The 22,492-nt window shown below is 33.8% G+C and overlaps 1 protein-coding gene across 3 annotated transcripts in view; it reads right to left on the bottom strand.

Moving 5' to 3' along the window:
* Cdc27 (cell division cycle protein 27) overlaps positions 1 to 22,492 on the bottom strand; it is a 179,120-nt gene that overhangs the window by 47,262 nt on the left and 109,366 nt on the right. For all 3 annotated transcript variants that reach the window (XM_085817312.1, XM_085817313.1, XM_085817311.1), the window contains exon 14: positions 17,538 to 17,655. In XM_085817312.1, the coding sequence (XP_085673438.1) occupies positions 17,538 to 17,655 (118 nt within the window). The remainder of the gene's footprint in view (positions 1 to 17,537; positions 17,656 to 22,492) is intronic.

The following is a 22,492-nucleotide window of genomic DNA, read 5'->3' as shown; positions in this document are numbered from 1 at the left end:
ACCGCTCTGTCACCTTCTTCATGTCTTTATCCATTTTTTGCAGCAATTTCACTTTTTGTTTATTGGACATCGAAACATTTCATTTTGTAGATCCTTTGGGAGCTCCAACATTGGAAATTCTATTTGACAAAATCGAAAGTTCAAGTTTAAATAGTTCAAGTTCAAGCAAAAAATAATAAGCCGGATCCACTTCGAAAATTAAGGAACAACACAATCATCAACATTAACTGAAATAGATAATTACATAATTTTAGCTTATACCGTCCGTTATACATTAAGTGCGCACACGAAAACGTATTCTGCATTTGCGCACACGCATATGCGCAGTCGTAAAGGTCTTACGCGCACGCGTAAACGCCTATGCGCATGTGTCAACGCGGCGCATGCGCAGAAAGTTTTTAGCTTTGAGGTCCGGATTAACGACTTTTGACTGTACAAGATTTAATGATGAAATTTCAGTTCAAAATAGAGAAAATAAATAATAATAAGGCACATTTATTGTATTTGCTTGGAACCTAATAATAAATACAATTTATTTTTTCACTCATATTGATATTTAAATAATTTAAATCTAAATTCTGAACATTTTCTAAATTTTCATTGTATATCAGTTTCATGCAGTCCAGATATTGCAAGCAAAGTAATTTAAGTAAAAAAGGGGAACATTTCTGAAATCAGGAGACAGAAATTTGCTTCATGCAGTCATCCTTTAACAGTAAAAGCTTAACTAACCTGCATACTTGGAAACTGGCGAATATTCAGACAGTCGAGTGTAACTTGAAAAAGAGGAGCGGAGGGGGGGGGGGGGTAGACTGTAACCGCTCTTTAGATTTTTCGATTTTAGATGCTCTTTAGATAAATGCTTTTGACATTTCGATATGTGCATCATATAAAAATAAGCCAATGAAACTGAAAAATATTCTGCTTAGCAAGCACAGTAAAACTCTTTTAAGTGTTCATTAACAAATCTCGGACAGAAAATCAAAATGAATTATCTCTGCAAATTATCGCAAACGTTATTGTGCAATACGTGTGCCGTAATTCTTCCCTACGTGATATTACGCAATTGGAATCAACAGTTGCAGGTATTGGAAGAATAAAGAACTAAATAACTGGTGTGTTTTTCATTCTAATTTTCAACAGACGGCGTTAAATTTCCGGAATAGAATCATTCTTCGTTTGGGTTGGTAGACCGCAGAACTTTTACTCCTATTCAATCCAAATTGGAAAAAGACGGGGGAAAAAAAAAAAAAAAAAGAAGGTCTGTTGCTTGTTTTGTAGCGAACTGTAACATTTCAATATTCGAGATTTTACGGATAAAGGTGAGAACCTCCAAATCTTCATACTGTATAATGTATTGGCCAAAAAAATGAAATTATTTTGACTATTCGATTACTTTCCCTTTATTTAAGCCATTCCAAATATTATTCCTTAGAAAGCTAATCTGTGTTAAAACACAACCATTTTTGGAAGTTTACTATACTTCAGAAGTTACTGCAACTATGTTATTATAAACATTAATACATATGCTTATAATATAAGCATAATGATCATAATAACCATGAATATAAACTGACCAAGCAGAACGAGAATGCAAATTATTAAGATCTTGATAGAAATATGTGTAGTATTTGGGTGGGAGGAAAAGAATGCCGAATCTACCAGAATTTTCTACTGCTTTCGCAATTCTTTGACCAATAGAGCGACGGGCACCTGTCTGTACTCTTCGTGCACACTAAAGGTTATGTTAATGCAGAGAAAGGGGGGGGAAAGCTATTTCTGTGAGTATGATTCACCATCTGACATTCCATATTAGGAAGAAAAGTTGTTTATTTAATTTCGGCTTGGTACGGGGAAAAATAGCGCGTTCATTAAAAAAAAAAAGCAGTAAAAGCAAAAAATAAGCACTATAAAAAAAAAAAAAAAAAAAGAGGGCTTTAAAGAAAAAGTAAGCACCTATATGGGTCTTTATATTTTATTTTCAAATATAAGGACATATAAGCACTTATAAGGACCACTACGAACACTGTTAGAAGATGTTTTCAAGATATTACAAAAATTCAAATTACTCTAATCACGAGAAATGCAGTTTTGCTCATAAACATAAAATATTTAGAGCATTATATAACGAGACAGGGATTCAAAGTCAATCCAGACAAAACAGCTGCTATTGAAGAGATGGAGAAGGGGAAAAGAGATAAAGAATACGAGGCGTATTCGGAAACTAAGTACCGTTTTGAAAAAAAAAAAAAAAATAGTAAAACAATTTTTTCAAATCCAATTTTATTTTTACATGAAAATACATGTCTTAAACTATTTTTCAACATAGTTTCCGCCAATGATCAAACACTTGTCATAGTGGGTGACTAGTTTTTGTATACCATCGTCAAAGAAACTTCCTGCCAGTTTCAATAACCACGACTCCACAGCATTTTTCGTGTCATCATCAGATCCAAAGCGCTTGCCACCAAGCTCGCGCTTCATGTGCAGGAACAAGTGATAGTCGGATGGCGCCAAGTCCGAGCTGTACGGCGGGCGATCGAACTGCTCCCAATGAAACTGTCGAATTAACGATTGAGTGACACCAGCAGTATGGGGCCAAGCATTGTCATGGAGCAACACAATTCCTTTACTGAGCATTCCTCTTCGTTTGTTTTGAATGGCAAACCTTAGTTTTGTTAAAGTCTCACAATATTGTACCGCATTAATGGTTTCACCTCTGGAAAGAAACTCAGTAAGAAACTCAGTTTCAAGAATGATAAAATGTACTAAAAGAACACTATGCCTTTCCTATTCCAAATGCCTTTCCTATCCCAGAAGACAGTGCACATGATTTTTTGTGATGACATTGTCACTTTGAACTTTTGTTTTTTCGGAGAATGAGTGTGTCTCCACTCCATCGATTGTTGTTTCGTTTCTGGTGTGAAATGACACACCCAAGTTTCATCACCTGTCACAATTTGGTTTAAAAAGTTTTCTCCCTCATCACTGTACCGCGTGAGAAATGTCAGAGCACTACCAAGTCGCTTTGTTTTGTGAACATCAGTGAGCATTTTTGGAACCCATCGGGAACACAGTTTGCGATAATTCAAGCGATCAGACACAATTTTGAACAAAACAGTATGTGAAATTTGTGGAAATGCCTCTGAAAGAGTTGTCATTGTGAAGCGTCTGTTCTCATGAATTGCTTCATCAACTTTCCTTACCAAATCATCGGTGACAACAGAAGGCCGACCACTCCGAGCCTCGGCGTGGACATTTTTTCGACAAGCATTAAACATTCTTACCCACTTTCTCACCATTCCATCACTTATCGCGTATTCACCGTTAACTTCTGTCACTTGACAATAAATTTTGGCCCTTTTAACATTCCTCGCGTTCAAAAATTTAATCACGGCACGAATCTCACAGTCAGCGGGAGAACTAATTGTCTTAAACATTTTGAATGTGCACAGCAAACTGAAAACACAACATAGAGCAACCAAAATGGCGACAATTGAAAGTCAGTGAACATGAAAGACTAGTGCGCATGCACGGGACGCCTACCACAGTGCTGCGACAGCGCTAGAATGAAACGGTACTTAGTTTCCGAATACACTACGTATAAAGCAACTCGTAAACTTTGCTGCAAATATGCTCCAGGAATAGATGCTTTATCCCTAAATTTTCTGAGACTGCAAGACCCTTGACTTATTTGACAAAGAAAAATTTACCTTTGATTTTTGGAAAGGAATAAAAATTTTTTTTTAAAACACTGTAGCAAGTTTTAACAAGTTCAACGATTTGTTCTCAAAATAATCCAACTAACCATATGTTCTCAGAACAGATGCTAAAAATTATGCACTTGGCATGGTCTTGGTACAACACTTGGCCCATGTTACTTAGAAACAAACATACCTCCTGAAGTGAGAAGATACCCACAGTCATTTTGGCCCTTAACACAGCAAAATATAATTCCACCAGTCAGACAGCTGCATATTATATATTTGGATGACAGCTACATATTACTGACAATACTGCCAATGACTTTTGAAGTATACTTGAAATTGATAACCTTGTTCTCAAGATAATGCCTTATCTACAGATATTTGGCAATTTTATCAAGCAGATAAAGGACTGAATAGAGCCAAGACAATTATAAGCACTACACTTATAAGAAATCTACAAAAGCTCTCCTCTTTGAAAAAAGTGACAAAATCTTGATTATAATTTATAATGCTGATAAGATTTACACTTCTAAATTCAAGCCAGGAGCAATGGTCTTTAAACACCTCATTGTAGAGATTGCCAACTTTGTATATGGATTACTGTTACTAATGATCCCCTTTTCCTCATAGGTACTATGAATTTTTACTCATAGGCCATATGAAGGCCAAAACACTACTCCCTTCTTCGGATCTCAGAAAGAGGACAAGATGAGCACACTGTATGACAATTGTTGTATAAGTCGACAATTGTTGTTAAATTAAATAGGTCAGTTAAGTAAGCTAATGGGTTCATACCTCAGAAATAAAAAGATTTTAGCTCCTTCTTTAATTTTGTTTTTAAGTACATACGAGGGCCATCCAGGAAGTAGATTACGTTTCCGTCTGTGTCCGCTAGGGGCGGGGCTAGCGCGGCCATCTTGGGGTCAGAGCGTTGCGCAGCTCAGTCTGCATCTAGCCGTGCTAGTGAGAGGTTCGTGCTGTGCTCCGTTCAGATACTGTGACGGTTTGAAATGTCTGCGTTAATTGAAAATCCCGCGAGCTGCGAGGTGCGCTCAGTAATAAGGTTTCTGACTGCAAAAAACTGTAAACCGATAGAAATCTATCGGCAGCTTCGTGAAGTGTATGGGGACAACATTATCACTGAAGGTGGAGTGCGTCAGTGGGTCATAAGATTTCAAAATGGCCGAACCAATGTTCACGACGAAGATCGAAGTGGGAGACCCAGCATAGTGACCGCCGAACTTCTCGAAAAAGTCGATGCTAAAGTCCGTGAAAATCGAAATTTCACAATAACGGAACTTTCTTTGAGTTTTCCACAAATTTCGCGAAGTTTGTTGCACGAAATCATCAGCGAAAAGCTTGGTTACCACAAGTTTTGTGCAGGATGGAAGGCAAGAAGAGGTAATGAAGTGGTTGAAGGCGCAGGCGGCCGAATTTTTCGACGAAGGAATTTCCAAGCTCGTACATCGCTACGATAAATGCCTTAATTTGTATGGTGACTATGTAGAAAAGTAGTATTTGAGTGTGGCTTTCATCTGTATATAATAAAATTTGTTTCCTATACTTTGTTTATTTTTTTATTCCAAAACGTAATCTACTTTCTGGATAGCCCTCGTACTTACCGAGATTTATAATAGTATTGAGATGTCAGGATTGATTTTTAATCTGATTTAGATTAGAAGTTAATACAATTACATTTATCATTTTAAAACAAGCATTATGATATGTTATCAATTGAATCATATATGAAATATTTTTTCCTCAGAGTTTATGTTCTGCAATTTTTATATCTCTATTTTATTTTGGAAGAAGAGTGATAACAATTTCAGGATCAGGTATTATTAACTTCTAAATTAGGGGGTCACCTTTCTACTTTCGGTTTCCTTCGGTTAGTGAAGGTATTGATTGGGTTATGTGTTTTTTGTTAATAAGATTACAAAAGGTTATTCCTTTGGTAGTGTTGATATTGGTAGCATATAATATTTTATGGTTAATGGTGGTAGTAAAATTAGTAGTAAGAGTGGTGAGTTCCTTTTTTCAAACTAGAATTAAATGCTTCTTTGCTTGCTCTTCAAATCATCATACTGGTTGATTAATTGCACATCAGATTGAGAAGATGAGCTTATGAATCTATTATTTAAATATTTATCTATTTGTATTAGTAAGAATTATATTTGTAATAATGGAGAAGGAAATCATAAGAGATGTTAGAAAGACTCGAAATAAGTGGATTTTGTGTTTGGGATATTAAATATAGGTGGTATACCATGTATGTTAAGATTTTTTTTTAAGTGATGGGCATTGATAAATTTTATGGAATGAGATTTAGCATTGTTAATATATATAAATTTGTTATCTGTAGTAATATTTTATATTTATCTTTGATTAGTTTATGATGTAGTGATAGGATTTAAGGTTGAAAGAACCTAGGTAGTAAGAGATTATAATTATTATAATGTGATGGTAGATGAAGTATCAGTGATACAGTGTTGCTATTCAAACAGGAGAATGAAATTCCCTGACTTTTCCAGGTGTGTTTTAAGAAAATTGCAGTCTACTCGTGTAGTGTGCATTGGCTGTGCTGAGAGGTAAATTACACTGCTGGCCATTAAAACTGCAAAACCATGAAGGAAACCAAATACAAAAAAGACATTTAGTTCCACGTAAACAGTATCGCATGATGATAAAATGATTAAACTTGTAAGTAGTTTGGGGGTTTACAGGGGTTCAAAATCAGTAGAAACCGCTGTCACACTTGGCATCTAAAATGGTTCTTATCTGGTTAGGCATGAAGTCGAACTGTGCTTGGATGACAGAAACAGGCAACTTATTTTATGCTGGTTCAAATCCATGGCACACTTCAACAACCTTATTAGGTGGAGAAGAGTGGTGGGCCAGTCTCTTAGCAGTCTATGATCAGATGTTTTCAATGGGTGACAGATCTGGAGACCGGCCAGGGCTGCAATCAAATACCCTGTGTATCGTGGAAGGTTAGAACACAATATGCAACATGTGGTCTTGCATTATCTTGTTGGAAGATGGTGTTTGGCATAGGCAACGATCCTGCCTCTAATGCATTCTGACACTTGCTGGTAAGCATTTCTTATTATTCGAGACATAACACAATATTTTGAGCAAACTCTGACCTAGCAAAGCTCTTTCCAAGTGAGAAATACTCTACACAGCGTTTCTTTCACGGAGATCTTCATATGTCGTTTCACCCTCCTGCATTGTCTAAATAGGCTGAAATACTAATCATCCGCATATACCAACCTCTTCTTTCTTTCAAGTAATTTTGACATTCGTCAAATCATTCCTTCCTGGTCTTGCAATTTTAATGGCCAGCAGTGAAATTATAGTACCATTTGAAAACACAAAAATTTGTCAATTACATATGACTTATATATATATATATATATATACAATCCCCAAAGCATGACTATAATAATTATGATACGAGTTGTTTTCTCCATTGAAGATTGAGATTAGAATCCACCCAATGTGGATTAAAAAATGATTTTTTTTGCAGACATTTTGCAGCTAAACGAAAGAAAGAAATCTATTTAACAATATTTTTAAATAAATTCAGGTATTTTATATTTATTTAGCAGCCTACATAACCAAAAAAATATGTGCATTAAATTTTGTAATGGTATGTCATCATACTGCTAAAATTAGTTTCAGGAGTATGCCACAGAAAATTCCATGAAATTTGCAAGTATTTTTAACTAATAATAAATAAATTTAGAAGGAAGAAGCCAGATTAAATGATACGAATAACATTAAATAAATTACTTATTTAACATTAAATAAATTACTTAAGATTAAAAACTGAATTACAATAATCAACAATATTTTGGCGAATATAGTTATATTAAATGGTTAGATTAAAGGACTAATTACTTTTTTTTTTTTTAATTTTACAGCAAAATGACAATTAACACATTTATTAAAAACAAAAAAGGTTTAAAAGGTTTTCTAGAAAAATCCTATTATATGGTACGGACGGCCCTGGCACTATTTTAAAAATTGTCATCAACACCAAAATGACCCGTTTACTGCTCATCATTATGTCACCAAATCCTGTGTGTACCATATACAAGGGTTAAACCAATTTTGTTTCATATGAGAATAGGAAGGTATTTTCTTTCGATCAACATGCACTGCACATGCGCAAGCAAATCTCTGGATTCTTGAGGTTACTGGAAACCAAAGTTACTTTTCTACTGTTGTGTAATTTGAAGAAAAAGTCTAGAGGGCGCTGTTGCTCGCTTAGTTGTAAGAGAATAAAGTTTGTTCATGTTGAAGGCGGCGGCCTAAGAATACGCTCTGTATATAGTAATTAAAATATTGTTTAAAATGTAAAAGTGTTAAAATTAGTAAACCCACTGAACCACCATCATCTGATTTGGAGATGCACAAAATTATTAGATGGTGCATCGGCATAAGGAATTAAGGCTTTGTGAAGATTTTAGGTGTTCGATCCAAGTGTTTCGATTTCAATGGATATTTCATACTCGAGGGACAATGGAATTCCAAATAAAGGTAGGGAAATCTTAAATTAATTATTTAGTGATTATTTGTAGTACATTAGTAAGTATTTATTTTTGCTGTCGTGGGTGTATTTAAATTAAATAAAATGGAAGAGAAGTTAGATAGATTGAAACGTAAACGTTCCACATTGAGATTGTCTGTTACTAGGTTAATTAAAGTGATTGAAGATAAATTAAAAATTGAAGGAGAGGAAAATTTGATTAAAGAATTACGAGAATTGTTTGAATTATTAACCGAAAAGAAAAATAATTTAAGAACGCTTGATGATGAAATACAAGAGTTAATTGATGTTAACTTAATTGAAGAAGATTGTAGTATAAGCGAAGAATACAATGACAAATGTATAATTGCTTGTAGTCAAATTAAGCAGTTTCTAGGTACGGTTACCGCAGTACCGCCAGCGAGGAATCCCCAAAGTTCTGATTTAAACCAGTCTAGTGGTAATGGAATTTTGCATGTAAGTTCCAGTTCTAGTGGGAGTAGTACGCTGAAATTACCAAAATTAATGACTGATAAATTTTGGGGAGACCCCAAACAATGGAATGAATTTTGGAATAGTTTCGAAAATTCGATACATAAAAACGAAACGCTTTCAAAAATACAAAAATTTGTATACTTAAAAACATTCTTAACGGGACAAGCTTCGAATGTTGTGTCAGGCTTTGAGTTAACAGAAAGTAATTATGATAGATGTGTAGCATTACTAAAGGACAGATATGGTCGAAAAGACCTGATCATTAATTCATTCATGAATAAAATTCTCAATTTAGAAGCTGTTAAAAATTCTGCTAACGTAAAGGCTTTACGTAAATTATATGACGAATTAGAAGTTTCGATTCGTAATTTGGAAACTTTAGAAGTAACTTCTGGCTCATATGGACATTTATTAATTCCAATATTATTAAAATTAATTCCGGACGATTTAGTTTTGGAATTTAATCGGCAAAGAGGATCGAAAGATAAAGTTGAAGTTTCGGAATTAACACAATTTATTAAAACGGAAATAGAATGCAGGGAAGTTTCAAATCTAGTATTAAGCGAAAGGAAAAATCCTGTGCCTCCGCGAGTCGATCAATCAAAATATGAAACTAGAAAATATGTAAAAAATACACCCACGGCTGCATTTCATACTGCAGTTAACCGAAAATGCATCTTTTGTGATAATTTGCACGAGTCATTTAAATGCGAAGTGAATGTTTCTGATAAATTAAAGAAACTAAGATCCGAAAACCGCTGCTTTTCTTGTTTTAAAAAATTCCATACATCAGAAAGGTGCAGAAATAAAGCTAAATGTAATAAATGTGGCGGTATGTATCACAATGAATCGATTTGTACTAATAAATCCCTTGTAAACAAAAAGTTGGAACAAGGTTATTCCAAAAACGAAACTGAATCTCTGACTTTGAATTCTGAGGAAAGAAATAAAGTTCAAAACTTAAAATTGATTGCTTCTGTTCCTCAAGGTGATAATAATAATGACTGTAATGCCAGGGAAATATTATTACAAACTTGTACAGTTTATGCTTGTTCTAAGTATAAATCAAAATTAACTAGATTAATTCTTGATCAAGGCAATCACAGATCCTTTATAACGAAAAAATTGGCCGACCATTTAAAACTTACTCCAATCCGTTATGAAAGACTTTCTGTTTATTCATTTGGTGCGACGAAGGCAATGAATCATTCCTATCCGGTCGTTGAAATCGAAATTCAGAATTGGAAACAAAATAATAAAATAAAAATTGAATGTTTGATCTCGGATGTTATTTCCTCGGCGTCCATCAGTGTGCCTAGTAAACATATTGCAGACTTCATGGAGCATATGGGGTTGCAGATCGCCAATTGCGCAAGAAAAAATAACATAGATGTTGAGATATTAATTGGAGGGGATGAATTCTGGAATGTAGTTTATTCTGAAAGAATTAAAATATCTGAAGGGTTGTACGTAGTCAGTTCTGTGTTTGGTTGGGTTGCCGCAGGAATCGAGAAAAATAAAACAAACAAAAATTGTTCTGAAAATTTAGCGGTACTGACAAACACTGTTGTGTTGAAAGATTTAAAAGGTTTTTGGGAATTAGAACATATGGGAATTAATGATTCTGATGATTATTCTGATATTGACTGCGAAATAGTAGACCAGTTTGAAAGAAATTTGCAGTTTAAAAACGGAAGATATGAGGCAAATTTAATCTGGAAATACAGTCCGAATAATTTAGGAAATAATTTTGAGGTAGCTAAGAAACGATTCGCAAACCTTCTCAATAAACTAAGTAAAACTCCGGAGATTTTTCAGGAATATAAAAATATAATTGAGAACCAGATATTAGAAGGAATTGTGGAGGAATGTCCAAATAATGATACAAATTTGGGATATTTTATGCCGCACCGAGCAGTGATACGACCTAGTGAAACTACTAAGGTAAGAATTGTGTACGATGCTAGCTCAAGGACAGAGGACACGAATTCGTTAAATGACTGCCTTGAATCGGGACCTAATCTAAATCCAAATATACTAGACATTATGTTAAATTTTCGTAAGTTTAAGATAGCGTTTTGTGGAGACGTTGAAAAAGCCTTTTTGATGATAGGAATTGCTGAAGGTGATAGAAAATTTCTAAAATTTCTTTGGTTTAATGAAAATAATGACTCCTTTAAGATTATGCAAATGTGTCGCGTGGCTTTCGGTTTGACTATATCTCCTTTCATTTTGACCGCCACTATAAAATATCACATTCGAAAATATAAAGATAAAATGCCAGACAGTTTCCAAATGTTAAATTCTTCTGTCTATGTCGATGACCTATATTTTGGAGCAGGAACGGTTGAAGATGCATATCGGTTATCTGTAGATGCGGTTAATATATTTAAGGATGCTGGGATGAATTTCAGAAAATTAAGAACTAATTCTAAAGCATTAAACGATTTATGGGTCTCAGATGGGATTAAGGAATCAGACAACAAATTAACTAGTGAATCGAATTTCTTAGGCATGATTTGGAATTCCATTGAAGACGATATAAAGTTAAATTTAAAAAATTTAATTGACTTTTCTACTGGAAACGATTTTGCTACAAAAAGGAAACTTTTTCAAAGCATCGCCCAAATATACGATCCATTTGGATTTATTGCACCCTTTGTTATTCGGGCAAAAATTATTATGCAAGAAATCTGGTGTTCCGGTTCTGACTGGGATGAGGTCCTTCCTGCAGAGATTAAGGACAAATTCAACATTTGGCGGGAGGAACTTAATGATTTAACTGAAATATCGATACAGAGAAATTTCTTTGATGACGATCCAATGAATATAAGCCTTCACCTATTTTCGGACGCTAGTCCTAAAGCATATGGGGCCATCTCATATTTCAGATATTGTACGAGTGATTCTAAAATTAAAACTTCCTTTATCATGTCAAAATGCAGAGTTGCACCTTTAAGATCAATCACGCTTCCTCGTTTAGAGTTAATGGGAGCACTCATGGCTGCTCGAATGTATAAATATTTGAAAAAATTGTTTGGTGATTTAATTGAGGATGTTTATTTTTGGAGTGATTCCGAAATCGCCATTACTTGGATTAAAGGTTCGCCAAATAATTGGAAACCATTTATCGCCAATCGTGTTACAGAAATACAGAGTATATGCAACAAAAAATTGTGGAACCATTGCGAAGGGAAACAAAATCCTTCCGATTTACTAACTCGAGGAATTAGTGCTCAGTCACTAGTTAAGAATCATCTGTGGTGGCATGGGCCACACTGGTTACGTTTTCCTACTGAAAGTTTTCCGAAACAAAAGAAATTACAACCAAATTCAGAATCATTGGAGTTAAGGAAAAGTATTATTCTGACTGCACCTGTAATTAACAATGAATCCCCAATTTTGCATATAGAAAAATTCAGTTCTTTAGGAAAATTACTTCGAATTACTGCCTATGTATTTAGATTTATTGGGAGGCTTCGGAAAAGGTCTACAGAGAATGGACCTTTAAGTGCTTTTGAGATTAAAGCAGCTGAACATTATTGGGTAAAAATTACGCAACGAGAATCGTATCAAGCGGAAATAATTAAGTTATCAAATAAAAAATCAATTCTCGATTCTTCCATCTACTCCCTTAATCCAAGGCTTGATGAGGAGGGAATTCTTCGGTTGAAAGGTCGCATTCAATTTGCAGACTGTCACGAGAATTTAAAACATCCTATTCTATTACCCTCAAAATGCAAGTTTACCGAGTTGATCATCATGGACTCGCATGAAAGGGTATTCCATGCTGGAGTTAATTCGACACTAACTCAGATCAGAGACAAATATTGGATCATTAAGGGAAGACAGCGTGTTAAGACTATCATCAGAAAATGTGTGATATGCAAACGATATAGTGCTCGTCCTGGAGTACAGGATATCGCTTCACTTCCTCCAGACAGAATCCAAGAGTCGCCTCCATTTGCTGTGACCGGGTTGGACTTCGCCGGTCCATTTTTTACGAAAGACAGGCATGGTAAAGATTACATGCTGTTGTTAACGTGTGCGGTCACTCGTGCCTTACATACAGAGATAGTAACTGATCTCAGCACTGAAAGTTTTTTGCTAGCTTTCCGAAGATTTTTAGCTCGCCGAGGACTGTGTACCACCGTGTACTCCGATAATGCCAAGACTTTTAAAAAAGCTGATAAAGAACTAAAACATATTTTTAAAACTTTGAGTGATTCATCTGTGAAAGAATTATTTTCTGCTAGAGGCATAAATTGGAAATTTATTATTGAGAGGGGTCCATGGTGGGGAGGGTTTTGGGAGCGTATTGTACGAACCATAAAATCCAGCTTGCGAAAAATTATTGGTCGATCATCCCTTACTGTGAAAGAGCTTGAAACAGTGCTCATTGAAATCGAGGCAATGATTAATTGTAGACCAATTACCTACGTGTTTACCGATCCCAATGAACCTTCTCCACTAACACCCTCTCATTTTCTGGTTGGTAGACGATTGCTATCTCTGCCTGCTAATAAAATAACATCAAATAATTTGACTGGGTCAAGCAATTCAATTATTAAACGATATAAATACCATCAAGATATTTTAAATCATTTTTGGAAGCGTTGGAGATCAGAGTATCTTTTTAATCTGAGATCTGCCAATATTTGTCCTCCACACTCTAACGCATCTCATTTTAAAATCAACGATATTGTCTTGATTCATGACGACAAACATCCCAGAAATCTTTGGACAATAGGTAAAATTTTAGAATTAATGCCAGGCAGAGATGGTAAAATAAGATCTTGCATAATTAAAACACCTACTGGTACCTTAAAAAGGCCTATACAATTGTTATATAATATGGAACTTAACTAATGTTTGTATTTGTATTTTTAGGTTTGATTCTCCTGACCTTGCTGATAGGTATTATTTAATGTTTTGTAAAATTTTATGTGCTTATAATTATGTATGCATGTTTGTTATATTTAACCATTTCTCCAGGATTTATTGTCGAAATATTAATTGTATATTCTAGAATATATTATTGAAAGATGAACTCTCCACCGAGTTCAGGTGGGGAGTGTTGTGTAATTTGAAGAAAAAGGCTAGAGGGCGCTGTTGCTCGCTTAGTTGTAAGAGAATAAAGTTTGTTCATGTTGAAGGCGGCGGCCTAAGAATACGCTCTGTATATAGTAATTAAAATATTGTTTAAAATGTAAAAGTGTTAAAATTAGTAAACCCACTGAACCACCATCATCTGATTTGGAGATGCACAAAATTATTAGATCTAAAAGACAATATGGGTTTCGTCGCCAATCTTGTGATACACAGCCAATAATGTATAACGAACAATATTAAGCTACGCTAAGAAAAAAGAACTTTTTGAATTTTATGTGGATTCCAACACCCCACTTGCAATGAATAACAGAAAAAGTGTTCGTTACGCTAAAAATGACGATGATGACAAAGTGATTGGATGGGTCAGACAGCGTCGCGAGGGCGTGCCATTGACAGGTCCAGTTGCTTATGGCTCAAACCAAAATATTTCATGAAGAAATGAATTTAAACACTGAGTGCACATATTCGACAGGTTGGTTAACCAAACTAAAAAATCGCCATAGTATAAGACAATTAAAAATTTCAGGTGAAAAAGCTTCAGCTGGTATTGAAGCTGCTGAACAATTTGTAGATGAATTCATTGAACTCATTACAAGTGAACAATTATCTCCAGAACAAATTTACAACGCTGATGAAACTGGTCTTTTCTGGCAATATGTACCGCAAAATACCTTGGCAACCTCTACAGAAAAGGCTCCAACTGGTAAAGATTCCAAAGCAAGACTAACAATTTTAGCATGTGCAAATGCTGCAGGAACGCACAAGTGCAAACTTTTCGTAATCGGAAAACATGCACGACCTTGAGCATTTAAAGGAGTAACGATTTTGCCTGTTATATATCACACAAATAAAAGAGCATGGATGACACAAGCGCTAATGAAAAATTGGTTTGAAAATCATTTTATACCCAAGGCTCGGCAACATTTGAAATCGGTTGGTTTACCTGATGACTTAAAAACAGTCCTGATTGTAGACAACTGTTTGACTCATACTTCACTTAAAGTTTTAGTGAAAGATAATGTATCCCTATTATTCTTCCCTCCAAATTGTACATCTGTCATTCAGCCTATGGATATCGGAATAGTGTGTGTGCTGAAATGTAAATATAAAGTAGCATTTTAAAAATCTATGTTAAATTTCTTGAACAATAGCAAGACTATTCAAGACTTTTTGAAATTTTTTAGCATAAAATCTGCTGTGTGAAGCATTGCAAGATCGTGGAGGATGTGTCTCTAGATACGTTAAAAAATGCTTGGCATAACTTATGGCCAGCTACCATATTTCATGGTGAGGATGATGAAGATGATAGCCATGAATTTGAAGGTTTTCAGATATCGCAAACTAAAGGTGAAATTTTCCAGTTATTGGATTTTGTAAAGAAATGTGGAGAAGCGGTAATAAATGAAGATGATATAAGAGAAGTTTTTCATTGCGACGACAATGCCCCAATCATCAATCAATTAACGGACAGCGAAATCTGTAGTATGGTTCTAGATCCAGAAAATATTGCTTCTGATAGTGAAGAAAGTGACACAGAGGTTATTGAAAACGAAAAAATTTCAATTAACCCTTTGTTGCATACAAATAATCTAGAGAAGTTAAATGAAAATGTTTGTATTTTTTCTACTTAAAATAACCTTAGTAATAATAATAATAATCATAATAATAAATAAAAAAAATATTAAAAAAAATCAAATTTCGTTTTAAATAATTGCTACAGTTTGTTCACTACAGTGGATAGCATGCATATACGTACATGCATACAAATCTCTTCCCAATGATTTACGGTCATTGCATTTGAAATCATTTCCTACCTTGTTTTGCAGTGATCATTAATATCTTCTAAATGGTAAATCCACAACCAACATGTACATACAGAGCCCCCAAAATACTTCATTTCGTCGATTGCGATTAAATTCATTTTGCTATGATTTTGTAACCTGTACCTATTGGATTCAAATGTCAAATGTTCTAGAAATTCCTTGCCAAACATAAACATTTCCAGTGGTGTTTTGGCTTGATAAGCAGTACATTTGGGTTTCAATTCCCTCTTTTCGGTAGATTTTTATCTACCCACTCCACAATTTTCTCAAACTGACATTTAAAATAAAATGTCTAAAATTACTAATTATGAATAAAAAATGGCAGTATAAGAAATGCAAGCAATATTATATAATGTTTACTTTGAGAAATTGTACTAACTTGGAAACAGAAGTAGCAGCCATTTCCAAATAGCAATACTTTACTTAGTGATGCTATACAGCCATCTATGATCGACAGTTGAAAGTTCTTATAATATAGAATGAATAAACAGAGGAATGAAATCTGTTAAGGCATTTAGAGAAGAATAAACAAATTTAAACTTTTGTCTACCAGAGTGGACATGATGCAACAAAGGGTTAAGAAGTTAGTTGGTATTCTCGACACACCAATTACAAGGCTTGAACAGTGGAACTTTGTAACTGAATAAGAAATTATGTCTGTTTATAGAATTAAAGAGAAAGTATTAGCACAAAAAAAAAAAAAAAAAGAAGCAAGCAACTTACATCGAAAGAAATTTCTAATAAAATAAACAAATAAATATTAAGTTTTTTTTTTCTTTTTTTTCTTTTTTTCTTTTTTTTTTTTTTTTTTTTTTGTAAAATTTGATACCCTTTAGATCACAATTGCTCTTTTTTTTTTTCATAAATTACGGTTTCATATTTTTAATTGCAAAATTTCTGCATGCCATCTTACCAGATTTAAATTGGTGATCTATAATCTGGAAAAATAATAATTAATGCAGCAGTAGGAATTGGAGGAATGGGATTTCTTGTTTGAGCTCATTATATATTTTTTGTAGGGATAGATGTATATACATGAGTTTATTTTACTGCTGCTATGATAATTATTGCGTTTCCTAAAGGAATTAAGGTTTTCAGTTGAATAGCAACTTTAAATGGAACTTATTTTAAGATAGATGCTCCTATATTATATTTAAGATAGACGCTCCTATATTATAGGATTTGTATATCTATTCAATTTAGGAGGAATTATGGGGTAGTTCATTTTCATTATGTATTAAGAATAGGAGCTGTGTTTAAAATTTTTGCTGGAATTACTGATTTCGTTTGCTTTTTGGAGGGTAAACGTAAGAGGGAAAGGGGGGAAAAAAACTATTTTACATTTTTATGGAATGTTTGTAGGGGTTAATTTAACTTCTCTTTCTTGACATTTTCTAGGGTTAAATAGTATGCTACAGTGTTATTCAGATCTGGCGCTGATTTGTATTGAAATATTATTTCTTCTTTAAGGTCAATTTATGCCTTTCACAATTTAATGGGAAGCTTTTTATGGATGCTGTAACTCGATAACTGTGACTCATTAACAGAACTGGAGCACTTGCTTTGAGTCCTTTGATTGGATTAAAAAAAATCAGTTATATAGATCATGTGAAAAGTGTAGCAGCAAGTTGATTACTTGCATTATCTGAGTAGTTTTCACAAAATAAGGGTTTCTATTTTTAAATTCTGTTTCAAGTGTACAATGTTTTGCATCTTAATTGCCCTAAGATGTACTTTCTCTTAATTTTATGAAGGAAAGTGTTATAGACTATCATTTATATGCAAATGAGACATTTTAAAATGATAGGCATGACATTAAGCATGAAATGTAATAACAAATCCCAACTACAAAGAATTAAGTCTTACCACTCCTATATGGCACATGAGAACAGAACTCTGAGGGTTTATAGCTAGAGCTTTCCTGTAATGAACTTCAGCTAATTGGAACTTTTCTTGCTTATAATATATCATACCAACACCATACCTAAATCAAAGAATGCAAAATTTAACAGATTAAAAATGTATTTCAATTATATTGAATAAAAGAAATATATGCCTTGAAGAATTTTTGAAAAATTAAAGTTCAATACTGAATTACAACCTACTGCTTAAACAACATATAAAACCTACTGTACTGAAGCTATTTTTATCAAAGGCATAAGTAATGTAACTTATGCATTATATTTTTATTTCACAATATTATCACACTTAATAGGACCATAAATAATGTTTACTTTAACATCATTAAATTCATTAGCATGATCAATAATACACATGAGAGTGACTCTGAAATTTTTGAGATACACAGGCTTTTTAAAGTTATAGTTACAAAATTTCTGGAGTGTTCAATGTAGTCTCCTCCAGCATTAATGTACTTCTGTAGGTGAATTTTCCAAACATTAAATGCCTAAAACCATTCGTTTCTTGGAATCGAAGAATAAAATGCATTTACAGCCTCATCAATCTCATCTTTGGAATGAAAACCACATCCACTTAAGTTGTTTTTTAAGATTAAAAAATGGCCAAAAGCATAGCTAGATCAGGTGAACAGGGTGGATGCTTTATCACTTTGACATGTATTTGTTCAAGAAACTGTCGATCTTACTGAATGAGAAGATGCACTGTCCTGGTGGAATACGAGTCCTCTAATATTCACTTCTTGAAGAATTTTTCTGAAAGACACTTAGTGGTGTACCAGTTAATTGTGATTGTCTGTTGCCCTTCCAACTTCATGGTTCTGATCAATCCTGTACTTCTGAAGAAAGGGGCATACATTACTTTTTTCAGGGTATGTTGTCTTTTCACTATTGTGGACATGAGATCATCTTCAAATAATACTTTACTTTCTCGACATGTTGGAATGTCAAAAAATGGTACGTATGTTTCATCACCAGTTACAATTTTACAAAAAATTCAGTGGCCGCCATCTCTCATTAATTCAAGGGTTTCTTTACCGATTCTGACACACTCCTTTTTTTTGGTGCTCAGCTAAATTATGGGGAACCCAATGGCAAACAAGTTTTTTCATGAATAATTTTATCTACGGTGGTAGATCCAATGTTAAGTTCATTCTGTATCATTTGGCAGCAATATCACTATACATCTTCCATACGTCAGACACATTATCTGGCATTTATGCTGACAACAGCTTTCCTGTGAGTTCTTCTCCCTGAAGAGAGATGCGACCCCAGTGAAATTCTGCAAACCATCCGAATACAGTAGCATGTGATAGACCTCAATTTCCAAATACTAAATGTAGATATTGACTGCATTCTTCTTGATTCAATCCCACTTTAAAATTACAGCAAATCATACAGCGATAATGTTCACATGTCAACTCCATTTTTCCTTCTGGTTAAAATTTACTCTACACTAAACTACTTGCAATTGGCTAATAAAAAACTGCCTGCTAGGCTAAAATAGTTCACTTTTTCAAATCTAACAAGTAATTTTTTTTTTTTTTTTTTCCTGCCACTTATTGTCTGCGCTTATTCCAGAAATTTCATAGTGACCTCCATATCCCATATTTGGAAATATAAAGGTTCATCTCTAAGAATTTATTTTATACATAGTATGATATAATTTTATTAATCAATCAACAAACAAGTTCAAGAGTCTGAAAAAAAAAGGCCATTAAATTTATCATTTCTAATCAATTTAAAAATATGATCTTAAATTGGTATTAATTATTTCTTATAAAATGAAAAAGGTATTCTCTGAAAGAAACTTACATTTTATTTTCATATATGTTTTCACATTTCAACATAACAATTATGTTAGAAACCACAATTAAGGCATAAAAGCAAATGAAAGACATAAAAAAATCAAAGAAATAAATGCAAAAATTTTCTTTTTAGATATTTAGAGCACAGCATGTAGAAAACTGGCTGAAAAGTACCACATTTACTAATATATTCTCCTCCTCCCCAGCTTTTGCAGTAAAAGAATTACCAATATTTGATTAATGGTAGCAACATATAAGATTATGAAGACATCACAAAGTACATTATTTAAGTAAAAGAAATAATATTAAAAGTATCAATTGTGATCAACTTCATCGACAATAAAATAATATTAGTACATTTTTTATGCATACTGTAATCATTTCAGTTAAAAGCCAACTTTCAAAATTGATATACCTCACATAATTTTTTTCTTTTTGATTTTCAAAAGGTAAAATTAGCAGGGGGGGGGAAGTAGAATAGAGACAAGAAAGCACAGAATTAATTTATAATGGAAAGTGAAGAAAAACTATAATATCAAATGAAAAAAAAATATACCAAAAACAATCATTCACAACATAGAAATATTACCACTTTGCTGTAGGAAGAAGAATCCTATATTTATGTAAATGTGTACATTTTTTGAAGAAAAAAGTTCTAGGGTTATGCTTTGAATACATTTTGTGACATCTTTTAGAAAGTATATATCAGGCTGCAATGAAAGTTTTCACCAAAAAACATTCTTAATTAAGTTATGGGGGGGGTAACAAACGTGAAAGCAGTAACTTTAGTGCAGGTAGTAATCGCCACCCAAATCTCCGATTTTCTGCCAACACTTTGGTAGATTTTCAAAACTTGGTGGCTGCGAGTCCAAAAATAGATCAATTTCATTTCAGATGTTCCATGCAGAATGGAAGATAGCACCAGCAAGAAGTAGCTGCAGGTGTAAAAAAAGGTAGAAGTCCGAAGGAATGATCTTGGGGCTATGTGGTGAATGTAGAAAAGATCACATTCGAGTCTGTAGAGTCCAGCGGATGAATGCAGATACATGTGATCCTACATTATCTTAATGGAATATTACCTTTTTGAAGCCAGTTTGAAGTTTTTCCTAGACAGTAGCGTCAATACGAACTAGCATCTCACTGTACAGCTTACTGTTGAAGATTTACCATTTTTCAGATACTCTTTGTGGGTAATACCACAGCAATCCCACCAGATAAAAAGAATGATCTTTTTGTTAGTCAAACTGCGCTTTGTGATGCTGCCAGTGGGCTCTCTGAGAGCAGACTAACCCCCTTTACGGCACGTGTTGTTGAAGTCAATCCACTTTTCGTCACAAGTGAAGATGTGGTCCAGAATTTTGTACTTGCATTAATATTCAAGCAGATTAGTGCAGGCCTGAACATATCTGCTTGAGTCAGCTCATGCAGAACCCAGCGACTGATCTTGTATGTTAAGTTTATGTGACGCATATCACGATTAATGGACACAGCACTAACGTCTAACTCCTTAGCAAGCTCTTGAATGGTTGCTTATTGATCTTCTTCCACACGTTTTCGCAAGCAGGCCCTCACCAACATCAGCAGGCTGAGCAGAGCCCTCTTCTTTAATGTCGTAGTCCTTGTTTTTGCACTTTCGGTACCAAACCTTCACAGTATCATATGATACAACAGTATCTAAAGCTGTACACATGATTTAGTGACATACTGAAGCTGACTTTTTGCAACAGAAGTGGAAGTAAATAATTGTTCTAATCTGGCAGCACTCATTTCACACACCTTGTACTTAATGATAACAATATTTTTTTACAAATTTCACAATGCAGTGTTATAAAGGAAGTCTCTTTCTTTCAACAGGGTTGCCACTCAAACAGGAGAATGAAATTCCCTGACTTTTCCAGGTTTTCCAGGTGTGTTTCAAGAAAATTCCAGTCTATCTGCGTAATGTACGTTGGCTGTGCTAAGAGGTAAATTAATTATGGTATTACTTCTATTGTGTAGCGAATTCACTTAATTATTCAATAAATCCCAGAGGACATTTATTCCTAATTATTCTTGGTATACTTTGTTTGATAATTTTGTTTACTTTTCCACTTAAGAAACTTAATAAAATGTAAGATATATACATTGGATAACAAATGCATGTTTAATTTAATTATTACTCATGATCATCACCAGTTCAAGACGAGGCTAATTGGTCCTTATAAATCACAACGCAATGCTAAATAGGTTAGATTTTAAGTAAATTTAATTTGCGTGAGGTATGTTCTTAAAAGGCACCTTAACACTTGAAAACACAAATATAATTATAATAGTTGTTGTTTTCTGCACTGAAGATTGAGATTAGGCTTTTTTTGCAGACATTCTGCAGCTAAACGAAAGAAAGAAATCTATTTTAATAAATTGATGTATTTTATATTTTTTTCGCATCATACATAAGGAAAAAATATGTGCATTAAATTTCGTGATGATATGTCATCATACTGCTAGAATTAATTTCAGGATTATGCCAGAGAAAATTTCCTGAAATTTGGAAATATTATTTACTAATAATAAATAAATTTAGAGGGAAGAAGCAACATTAAATTATACGAATAACATAAAATTCAAGATAATTACTTAAAAATTGAATTAGAATAATTAACGATATTTTAGCGAATATAGTTATATTACTTGGTTAGCCTAGATGACTGATTACTATTTTTTTTTTTTTTATTTTACTGCAAAATGGCAAGGTATTTATTAAAAAGAAAAAAAAAAGTTTAAAAAGATTTTGCGGTAAAATTCTAGTATACGGTAAGGCCTTGGCATGATTCTGAAAATTGTCGCCAAGACCAAAATGACCCGTTTACCGCGCATCATCATGCCGCCAAATCCCATTGTACCATACATGGAGATTATTCTAACCAAAGAACGTCTATGTAAAGAAGAAAAGGTTCCATACAAATAATGCTGTTATCACATCTATAGACGCGCGCGCTTACCCGGGACATTTCCGAGAAACGAGATTCTAGTAGCACGGCTTTAAGCGGCAGGCTTCCGAGAAATGTTTTGTCTAGCTAGGAGGAATGTGTCCCGGCCACGAGCAACATTTTAAAAC

The sequence above is a fragment of the Stegodyphus dumicola genome, chromosome 5 (assembly GCF_044657685.1).
Source record: "Stegodyphus dumicola isolate Sdum_Otavi_A_Nest chromosome 5, ASM4465768v1".
Classification (NCBI taxonomy): domain Eukaryota; kingdom Metazoa; phylum Arthropoda; class Arachnida; order Araneae; family Eresidae; genus Stegodyphus; species Stegodyphus dumicola.
Note: the sequence above shows the minus strand (reverse complement) of the source record. Positions and strands in the feature narration are given on the sequence as shown.